Source organism: Haplochromis burtoni, unplaced genomic scaffold (assembly GCF_018398535.1).
Source record: "Haplochromis burtoni strain Fernald_Lab_line unplaced genomic scaffold, NCSU_Asbu1 Contig_227, whole genome shotgun sequence".
Lineage (NCBI taxonomy): Eukaryota > Metazoa > Chordata > Actinopteri > Cichliformes > Cichlidae > Haplochromis > Haplochromis burtoni.
In genome coordinates, this window is record NW_024582588.1 from 24,699 (window position 1) to 36,675 (window position 11,977).

Here is an 11,977-nt window from a genome sequence, read left to right on the forward strand (position 1 = left end):
GGTCTCTAAACTAGCCATGGAAATGAGGTAGACGAAGAGCCTAAAGTTTATAGAATAAAGACGTTTAAATGTGGTTTGTAATTTAAAGTGCTATATGAATGTTACCACTATACAGAACTATATTTCTTTAGATATAAATTAGCATTTGTTTATTAAAAGTATAACATTGTTGTTTAGAGGCCCTTTGTTAATGCTTTCATATTCCTACATTTATAAACTATTATGAACCAGCTAATCAAAACGTTTTTCATGGTCAATTAAATCGCTCACACAGAAACTTAAAGTCTTTCCTGTTTTCTTGCTGACTTGATGATAGTTTAACTGACACAACACTTCACAAATGTCTCCACTCGTAACCCACACACACACACCCCCCCACACACACACACACACACACACACACATACATTCCCTTCCCTATAATTAATTGGTACTTTATAATAAAAACTATTATTTTTATGCAATGAGGTGTATTTAAAGACCTATTCTTACCTGGACTCTGCATGGTGGTGATGATGGTGGTGGTTGTGATAGTGGTGGTAGTTGTCTCCTCTTCATCACTGCCTGCCCCTGCAACCTTTTCCCTTGCAGCAGTATCACTGGAGGTGATAATGGTAGAATGTTTGGGGCCTTTCAAAACCCTGCCGGTAACTGGAAGAAGTGCACTGGAGAGAGAAGTGGTTGCTAATGCATGTATGGAAAGGGTTGCTTGCATGTTGGAGCTTTCAGGAGTCTCATCTGAAATCCTTTCATCACTGTTATCCAGTGTTCTCCTGGATGGTGATGTGGAAAGCTGAGAGCTTGATCCTCCACTGTCTTCAAGGTACTTTGCCTGACCACGAGGGCCTGGGTGGGCCTGGTGTTGGGGCGGATTCCGGTAGAGTGGGTGATGATTCAGGATGTTGATTGGCGGTGCAGTGGTGACCACAGGGAGCCTCCTGTCTGTGTCCTGGGTGGTAGGGTAAAGGTTGGAAATGCCCCCAGGAGTGATGGAGAGACTATCCTCAGAGGCAAAGGCTGCAGAGAATGAAAGAAAATCATAGAGGGATGGTGGTTCATATCACAGACTTAATCATCACCTGGCCAAGTGCAGGAATTCCACGCTTTACTTTCCTGCTTGTTGCTCTAGTTCTGAACCTCTCCATCCACAGCCATTATCACACTTCTAGCAGATCAACTTTTAAAAAACAAAACAACAATGATAGTGCATAGTTTTTATAATTGCAAGGTCCAAATCAATATGTAGAAGAAATGGAAAAAATGAGTCTCAGGGGGTTAAAATCAAGACTAACATTATAAAGACATGATGCATTTATAGGAACTTTTATTAATTCCCTTCAAAGATGGAAAAAGGTTTTGTGCTACTTTGCAGTATGGTTCTGTTGTAAATATTTTACTTTGGAGAAGGTGGTTTAAAATGTAGAATATTCAGTTTGTGATTCGCATGTTTTCATTTCTTATTATGTGTTGACTGTTTTGTACAATTTTTTTATTTTATTTTACTTAGTTTACGTTCATAGTGTGAACTTCAATTTTTTGTTATGTTGTAAAAGGAATATTCTGCTGACACAAGTGAGTAGCATGATCGAACTAAATGCTAAATGGACTTGTTCTTATACATAATGGTTTTCTGCTCTACCTGAGCACTCAGAGTGCTTTACACAACTTGCCTCACTCACCCATTCACACAAGTACTTTTTTCTACGGTATTCACACACATCCATACTCTGATCGGGGCGATCTCAAGAGTTGGGAGTTCGCCTTGTAATCGGAAGGTTGCCGGTTCGAGCCCGCTTGGAGAGTCTTGGTCGTCGTGTCCTTGGGCAAGACGCTTCACCCGTTGCCTACTAGTGGTGGTCAGAGGGCCCGGTGGCGCCAGCCTCGCCTTTGTCAGTGCGCCCCAGGGTGGCTGTGGCTACAATGTAGCTTGCCATCACCAGTGTGTGAATGTGTGTGTGAATGGGTGGATGACTGGATATGTAAAGCGCTTTGGGGTCCTTAGGGACTAGAAACGCGCTATACAAATACAGGCCATTTACCATCGAAGCATCAGAGAGCAAATTGGAGTTCCTGCCCAAGGATATTTGGCATGCAGACTGGAGCAGATGGGGGTCAAATTAGTAGTTGACGTGGTAGAGGAATCTCCCTGGCAATCTCTCTCTGGAAATGTCAAAGAGATATTCTGCGTGCACATTGTGAATAAACCTCTGGTCTTTCATAGTAAATTCATGTGAGACAAGTGTGCTAGGCAAGCTGTCATTGGTTTAGCTTTCACTGCTCTGAGATCAGTTGCCAGCTGTGCTTTGTATGGAAACACAGCTACTATTAGCAAGCAAACAAGCTTCAAAGATTAAGCTTTCCTCTTGCTCGCCAACTTGGTCAACATGTGTGATGTAGAGAAGAACTGAAGAAGCTTCTCCTATGGGAGGTGAAATGTCTTCAAGAAACTCAAAGAAGTCCAGTTGCTTTCTTTCAAAGCTCCTTAGACCAGCGGTTCCCCAACCGCCATGGACCGGTTTATGTCCAACAATATTTTCACGGACTGGCCTTTAAGGTGTCACGGATAAATACAAGAAAATAAAACCAGTACTGGCACAGAAAAAAAGAAGATTTATTCATAACACAGGAAACGACCCAGGGAAACAGAGTTAACGATAAAACGATAACTAAATAATGATAAAAACCCTGAAAATCGTAAATTTCACACTCAAGCCTCAACTCTTGCAGCCCGGTACCAAACAACTCACGGACTGCCTTAGACTACCATGACCGGGATGAATCTCCATCAACTAGAGAAGATTTCATGAAATGTAATGAATGAAACAACTCACTGTACAGCATTGAACAAAACTGTCACACTTTTATGGTGGTGAAATAAGTCATGCTGCATTGTACAGAACTAATCATTTTTATTAATTTAGTGCTGAATTAAAAAACATTAGGAGAATAACAAATGGAGATTAAATTCTGGAAATTCCCTGCACTAGATTTCTTGGCCATGGGTGTGTAAGCACAATGATTAAATGATTAAACGATACAAATTATTACATTTGTATGATCTCTACAGTCAGAAAAAGACAAAAAGACTATTCATGGCTCAAATGTTTTGTAAAACAATTTCAAAATGCTGTGTAATTGAAACATGTTTTAATATCACAAAGCTGCAGTGATTTTGATAGCTTAACTTCATATCGCAGAATTAAACTGACATGCAGTCCCCCTCTTTATATCTTTACTCTGTCCAAAGCGGTGCATCCTGACATCCAGGCAGCGAGGGCCCGTCACATGCTTTTGGATGGAGACAATAACATTTACTCATATATCACTGCAAATTCATACCATTTTTTTTTAAAGCTATTAAGTCAGACTTGCTCTCAACACTTATTTATGTGGAGCAGTGCATTAGTGTAGGGAGTCAATTGGCAAATGGGAAAGTTCTTTTAAAAAGCCCAACAGTACAACCCAAAGAGTTCTCATAAATTATTCACATTAGTGGATTCTACCCTCGCTATCATCCTCGTAATAAGCCTTAATGTTCGTTCCTGAGGAGATTTGATGAGCCGCTATAATTCTCCCAATGTAATGATTAGTGCTGCCCTCCCAAGTGCACCTGTGAGATCTAATCTGAGACCACTTCAGGAGGCTATCATCCACTGAGGGAAGTCTTATGTTTCCTTAACAATGCTTCATTTCCACCATAATAACTCCCACTCTCTTCCAGCTAATAGCTATCTGCTTCAAACAATCAGGCTTTATTGTAGCTGTGCCACTTTCCTCCCAGCAACTCCCTTGTCAAACATGTGCACAGCTCTTTCCACACAATTGAGTAGATTTGCAAGTAACAAGGAAAATAAAGGAAAATAAAGAATCTTAAGTCAATTGACTGAACATCTGCAGCTTTCTGCTACAAAGTCTATAATGTAATGGATATGCTTGTGTTTTATTTGGGTCAAAATAATTCAGTTGTGTGTTAGAATATTGCAGATACAGAAGGATTTGAAATCTATAAAAAATACACAAGTATACTGAAGGGTATATGCCAAACTATAATCAATATTGATAATACTGATGATTAATTAAGGTGTAATTTCAGATCAATAGATTAATTCTTCTCTCTTCTTACTATTATTATTATTATTTTTAGTAGTAGTAGTATTGAGAACAGATTTGCCCAATCCTGCATTTTAATGGTCATCCAATTCAATTTAATTCCTTTTTATTTATACACTATATAGTTTTACATTTTATCAGCTCTGTTTCTTCCTTATTACACAGAAACTACCACAGGGACTTGAGTGATAATAACTTAATTATTACATTCTTGTTTCTGCCATCTCAATAATAATGAATTACAGTAGTCCAGCCTAGAATCAATAACTGTACTGTGATGAGTTCTGAAACCTGACTGAAACTCTGAAACATATAAATACAGTTGTGGTCAAAAGTTTACATACACTTGTAAAGAATAGAATATAATGGCTCTTCCGAGTGTCCCGTTATTTCTAAAACTCTGATTTTTCTCTGATTTTTGATTTTTTTTTTAGAAAGGTACAATTTCTATTTGCATTTCAAGTTATGAAAATGATTCGTTAAACATGTTTGTGGTTTTTACAGTAAAAAAATATAATATATTTTCTACTCTGATTTAAAAAAATTTTTGCCTGAATTTAGATCAATTGTGCTAATATAGTATGCCAAAATGAAAAAATAATGCCACTTACAGATATTTGAGGTTGTGCTGAAAATAATGATACCAAACAAGGCAAGATAAACAGTTTTTAAAGGTGAAATATAGAGGTAAAATCAAAAGTAGTCAAAAATGGCCAATTATACCCTGGACCCCAGAGGGTTAATTAGAGATACACTGATCACAATTAAGATCGAAGCATTAATTAATGGTAGGACTTCTCTGAGCAGTCTTGTAGAAATTGGATCTACTGGATACATTAATAGTTAGGAGGAGGTAATTATTGAAGTTCTGGGAGGTTTTTTCTTTCAGTGAAGCCACAGTATCCAGGATAATACCATTTGACACACATAAAACAATATTTTTGCACCAATAAAATTATTCCAAAGTTCTATTAGCTGAAGATTTGGTTTATATAAATATGCTGTGTAGTGTGTGCTTAGAAAATTAAGGGAGCTGGACAAGTGGAGGCCAAGTGAACAGTATCTGAAAGTCATGTCCATAAGAAAGCTTCATCAGAAATGGTCTCAGTGGAAGGCTGATTGTCAAGAAGCAATTCTTAAAGAAATGAAACAGGAAAAAAAAAGACCTCAGAGGCCGCACCACAACAGTATTGAAGCATTGTTGAATCATCTTGTCGGAGAGTAGAACAAAAGGCAGCCAACATCCAAAGAAGACCTTGGGTATGTCATTCAAGAAACCCAGAGGACTATTAATGAAAACTGCTTAAAGAAATGAGAAGAAGCTTTTCTCAGAGATTTTAGTCTTGTTGAAGAATAAAAGTAATACCAAACCGTGGCAAACAATCTAATCTTAGAATCTTAGAATTGTAAAAAGTCTTTTTATTTTCCTTATGGGGTGAAAAAGTCTTTTTAATATGTTTGTCTCACTTAAATGTTTCAGATTATCAAAGAAATTAAAATATTACACAAGCATAACAAAAGTTAACACAAAATGCAGTTTCTAAAGTGTTTATTATTAATAAGGGGAAAGAAAACAAACTACATGGTCCTGTGTGAAAATGATTGCCCCCTAAACCTAATAACTGGTTGGGTCACCCTTAGCAGCAACAGCTGAAATCAAGCTTTAGCAATGACTGGCAATCAGTCTTTTACAGTTCAATTCAATTCAATTCTATTTATATAGCGCCAAATCACAACAAAAGTCGCCTCAAGGCGCTTCATAGATACAGAGAAAAACCCATCAATCATATGATCCCCTATGAGCAAGCACTTTGGCGACAGTGGGAAGGAAAAACTCCCTTTTAACAGGAAGAAACCTCCGGCAGAACCAGGCTCAGGGAGGGGTGGGGCATCTGCATAGGATTTCCGCTTTTTAGAGAACGGCTCTTTCGGTTCGGCTCACTAAAAAGAGCCGGCTCTTTGGCTCCGAACCGGCTCTTCAGGTTGTTTTGTTGCTTTAATTAATTTATTATTAACAATAATATAAAATTATGCACAAAAGGAATTACTAATGTAAAAAAAAAAGTGGTTTTATTTTTATATATAAATATATGCGGTGGCCCCTAGAGACAAAACACGTACAAACTCCAAAAAGCACATACAAACTCCTAAAACACATTTCTAGCATGAACTGAACTTCCAAAACAGAGCTACCTAGATCACTTAAATTACACAATTGAAAGCATGAAAGCATATGTGTATTGTTTGTGTATTTATACACAATGCACTCATATATAGTCAAATAATTAAAAAAAAAAAAGTTCATTTACCTGTTATTACCACACACCAAATCCGGTCGTTGGTACTTGCTGGCTTGTGTAGCCACTAGGTAACAAAAGCTCAACACTGCGCCCTAGCATCCTGGAGCACTTCTGTTATCTTTTGTAGGATGATCTGATATCCTCGTGTTGGTGTTGTTCCCAGACCATCATGAAAATGTTGTTCCAGGTTCAACATTGCAAGTGACCAATCACATTGTTGTGACGTTATTCTTTTGCGCGCCAAGCCATTCGTGCATTTATGAAATTCCAATGTTGCAAGGACAATATCAATTCTGCTTACTGTTTATTAAAGGGTTACGGTTAGGGTCAGGGTCCGTTGATCGGCGGACAGAGGCGGTTTCACGCAGCTTAAGTACAGTTTTTTGTTTTACGCCGGTTTTTCCCGAAGTCGCAAAAGTATGACGTCACAACATTCTGATTGGTCACTTGCAATGTTGATCCTGGAACAACATTTAGTATGATGATCTGGGAACAACACCAACACGAGGATATCAGATAACGTGCTTTTGTATGTGTTTTGAGTTTTTATGTGCTTCTGAGTTTTTTATGTCTGTTGTGTTTTTACGTGTTTTGGAGTTTGTATGTTTTGTCTGTAGGGGCCACCGTAAATATACTTTTATTTATTCACTCCACATAAAATGTAATAAATAAATCATATAATACAAAAATCAACTATTCACATTTCAACTTTTAACTATTTAAATTTTCAGCTTTTTCCTTTTACAAATTTAAAGTGAAACAACACAAAACACTGCAAACCACAACACAATTAAATATAAATTATAATATGAAAACAAAAAGAACATGCATATTCTCTGTCATATGGGCCTGCATGAATAAACTTTCTGAATCCTTTATCATCTGCAACTGAAAATAGTTGTGGATGATTACTATACCTTTCTAATGTGACGTTGTTGTCCCTGGCTCTCTTTCTCTCTCTCCCGCTCTGTTCCTGTGCTACTGAGTGTAACTACCGCCCCTCCCCCCTCTTCCCAGCGTAAAGCACAAGGCTCGCATGCTGAGTGAAGTGGAAAAAAAGTGCGAGAGAGGGTGAGAGAAAGAAAAGAAAAAAACATGGCTCGCGATAAGGAGCCGGCTCTAAGAGCCATTTCGTTTGCGACCGACACAACACTACAACATGTGTTCTGCGCAAATGCTCTGAAAATAATTTTGGTAGGCTGGTCACTCCCAGAAAGGTTTACCACGGTTCCATGTTCTTACCATTACTGGATAATGGCTCTCACCATGGGTAAATGGAGTCCCAAAGCCTTAGAAATGGCTTTGTTACACTTTTCCGACTGATAGAGGTCCGTGATTTTGTTTCTCAAGTGTTTCTTTAGATTGTGGTATGATGTGTTGCTTTTTCAGATCCTTCAGCCTGCTTCAATTTGTTCTATTTAAGTGATTTTTTTTTTTATTCAACAAGTCTGGCAGTAATCAGGCATAAGTGTTTAGTGAAACTAAACTCAGCTTTCCAAAAAATGTGGCTAATCACAGTTCATTAATGATTTCATTACTTACACGGGACCAGATAGCTTAATCAATGAAATCATCATTAAAAACTCCATTTTGTATTTACTCAGGTTATCTTTGTCTAATATTAAAATTTGTTTGATGATCTCAAACATGTAGGTATATGACAAATATGAAAAACACCAGGAAATAAGGAAGGGGGCAAACAAAAAAAGCAAAAAAAACCCCCACATTTTCTTTCACAACGAAGCAGTGCGCTATTCTTTTCTTTCTTTTGGCTGGTTCTTTTCTTCAGCAGCAGGTTTCTGTTCTTTGTGCTACAGCAAGAGGACAATTGTGAAAATGAGCAAAACACCTTCAGGGAATCTTTGATGTCTTCCCCCTAAGCTGTCAAAGAGCCACAACTGATTCTAAGCTCACCTTTGAATAAACCATGATTCCAGTACAAATCCCTCACATTAAAGTTCAAAGCAGTTTACAGTAGGAGACACACGCACCCTGGAAGAAAAGCTCTGCTTTGTGCTTCCAAAGCCTGATCTTTGGATTATTCTAAATCTCCCTTTAGCAGTCATTCATCTGAACTACAGTATATCAAACACATTTTTCACAAAATAACCATCCACTTCTACTATAGACAAAGGTCCTGTATGCCATGAGAAGAATAAGTGAGCCTGAATGGTCTCCTTTTATGAATATTTTGGCTTTATTTGGCTGTTAAAAGACAAAGGAAACAGAACACTCTTTTAATATAAAGGAGCATCTGCATCAAGCAGATGTCTTGCAGCAAATGAACTAAAACAGGGATAAAAGAAGAAGAAAGACCCAAAACAAACTCCTCCTGTGCCTTTTAATGGGATTTCTTTGATTTAAGCTTTCTGAAGTTAGACTGGGTGACCACTTAATGTGAGTGCAGCACATGAAGCACTGGAAGAGTTGCATAGACGTGTGCTTCGGACACTTAAAGTGGTGAAGAAGGAGTGTGTGCAGTACAAGCTGGTTAATAATGTTTTTAATCTATGGAGCATGTTTTCCTATTCTATTCAATTTCATTGCTTTTGCAGTCAAAGCACTTTCTGCTACAAGTCCCACTGACTTCACCTGAACACCTATGTCACGTGCACTCTGATGGCTGCAACTCAGGGTTCAGTATTCTGCCCGAGGATATGCCCCTAAAAGAAGAGAAGTGAAATCATAGACAAGTCACGTACCATTGGCTGCAGTGTAATGGCATGGCCCTGGGTCATTGAGCCTATGTCTCTGTGTTTATGGACTTTTTAGTTTTATTTATTTAAATATGCACTGTTGATTCTTACGTTGTTTGATTACTTGCTTCATGTTTTCCTTTGAGTGTAGTTACTCCTCAGTCCTCTATTCCTGCCTAGTTTGCCTATTGTTTTCATGTATTTTCTGCATTGTGTTATGTTTTGTTGTCAGATTATGGCTGTATAAGAAATTTTGTTCCATCCTCTTGTGTCATTGGCCTTGTATTAGGTTCTCTCATCCTTTTGTTCCGCTGTAGTTATAACATTTTATTTCCTGCTTTATTTTGATAGTCAATTGTTCCTTGTGCCTTGTGTTTAGTTTGACTTCTTCTCTCATTCACTGATTGTTTGCTATGATCGCTTCCCATGATTTGCACCTATATTTTTCCTCCTTCTTTGTCAGTTTGTTACATATACGTTCCTTGATCGTCACATAAATGTAGTGTTTTTCTGGGGGTTTTCGTTTCTTACAGCCACTCAAACATATGTTCTACCTGAATCACTATTTCAGCTTAAAGTAATTGTGATGATAATGCTTTATTCACCCTATTTTACAAATTGGCGCTAAAGAAAATGTTGCATTTTTCTCCAGCACGCTCACTCCCTCAGCACTAAATTATGTTAGAAAGTCAGATAGTTGTCAAAATATAGAAAGTCAAATATTACAGCAGTGCATGTATTAATGTGCTCCTTTTCATTTTCTCTGTTAAATTAGTCTCACTGGTTTTTCCCTGTGAGGCTTTTTTGAAGTGATTGTTGCAGTTTACTATGTTTCCTTATGTCAGACAATGATTCAATGTTATCATAACTGAATAGTAACATAAACCAAAATTTAAAAGCCTTTCAAGAGCTTCCATTGTGGTTTACCATAAATCACAAGAAGCTCAGTCCTCACCAGTGTAATTGAAATATTTTGAGTGAACCTCGCAGACACATGTCATGATGATAAAATTAAATACTCTGCCAGCAGCCACAGTGTGTCAAACACCTTTCTTTTTCCTCCACCATACTTTGCATCTTTGCTTTTTTAGTCACAAACATTCACCCTTGAGCTACAGATTAGCGATGTATTCTCTTTGTGAAGCTGCACAAAGCTCAAGCAATTAAAGGCTCTTCTCTTGCTTAACAAGCCCAAATCCAGACATGCTTTTATTGCATTTGATTTTGCTCGCTGTATGTGCCAAAATGCTGAGAGACAGGGACCCTGTTTTTGCTCTAAGTGTAGCAGTAATCAGTGAGGATACAGGGTGAGCTCAGGTTCTGGTGGCTGTCACTTTTCCACCCATGGATCGTAGAAAAAGAAAGCGACAAAAAAAAAAAAACAGCCCTAGAGAGAAGTCTGGATCCACCTATCTAACAATGGCAAGCAGAAATTGTTTGGCAGACGTCCACCTCATCACTGGCAGGAATTGTGATTTAGAGGGAAAGTACTTACTGAGACAAAACAAAGCTGTGCTATCAGTGCTTGATATGTCTGACCTGGCAGAAATTCATTCAGAGCTGTAAAAATGATTGAATTGATGACTCCAAACTGATTTATAACTGGATGTTGTAGTGACTACACAGGTGAATGCTGTTAATAGTTGAGTAAAATAGAAGTGACCACACTGCATGTGTAGAGATAATAAGCTAGAAGGAACTGTTTTCTTACTGTATTTGCTTGTAGAAACTCTATTCAGTTCAAGCATATACTATTATATATTGTACATATATTTATTAGTTTCAGATGTAGCCATTCTTGTATTTTGCACAACTCTGTTGCTTGTGAAGCTCGCACACAAGAATTTCACTCACATGTGCTGTACCAATGTACCTGCACATGTGATGTGACAATAAAAGTGATTTGATGTGATTTGATTTGACATATGTTTGTTTAACAAGTCTACATATTATTTAATGTATATACCACCAATTCACAGCAAGTGCCACCTGAAGGCACTTTACATTGTAGACTAGACTAAAATAATCAAACACAAAATAAAATCACAGCAATCACATGACCACAGACGAGCAAGTGGTAGGAAGGAAAGATTCTCTTTAACAGAACAAAAGCTCGAGCAAAACCAGGTTTGGGGGGAGGGGCAAGCCATCTGTCACGACTGGTTGAGGAAAGGGAAAAAAAGAGAACACAATACATTCTTTGGGGCACAAAGGCAGAGTTTAGTAATTAGCAGCAATAGTGACGCATAACAACAAGGAGAGACAAAATAGGTGAGTGGAAAAGAAATGCTTAGTGGATCATGGGAACGCCCTAGCAGCCTAAGACCATAGCAAGGGAGGGTTCAGGGTCACCTGATTCATCCCAGTGTTCTCAAAAAGGAAAGTTTTAACCCCAGTAGAGAGAGGGTGTCTGTCTCCCAAATCCAAACTGGGAGCTGATTCCACAGATGAGGGATCTGAAAGCTGAAGGCTTTTAAATACCCTAGGAATCACAAGTATGTTTTCAGTCTGAGAGTATAGTGCTTTATTGGAATAATATGCAAATAATATGCTACTATGCATTCTTTAAGATATGATGAGGCCTTTTTATGTAAGACTTTGTATGTAGAGACAGATTTTAAATTTGACTCTAGACTTGACAGGTAGCCAATGAAGAGAAACCGATATGGGAGAAATATCCTCTCTATTTCCAGTTACCCTGTCTAGTTTTCCTGTCGGTACTGTCGCTGCAGCATTTTGGATTAACTGAAGGCTTTTTAAGGAAAATGTAGAACATCCTAATACAGGGAGTGCAGAATTATTAGGCAAATGAGTATTTTGTCCACATCATCCTCTTCATGCATGTTGTCTTACTCCAAGCTGTATAGGCTC

The 11,977-nt window shown here is 38.0% G+C and overlaps 1 protein-coding gene across 1 annotated transcript in view; it reads right to left on the bottom strand.

The window, feature by feature from the left end:
* Positions 1–11,977, bottom strand: part of LOC102310585 (seizure protein 6) — a gene marked incomplete at its 3' end in the record, with an annotated part of 106,270 nt that overhangs the window by 7,741 nt on the left and 86,552 nt on the right. The window contains 1 exon segment of the mRNA XM_005937158.3: positions 493–1,017. Within this exon segment, the coding sequence (XP_005937220.2) occupies positions 493–1,017 (525 nt within the window).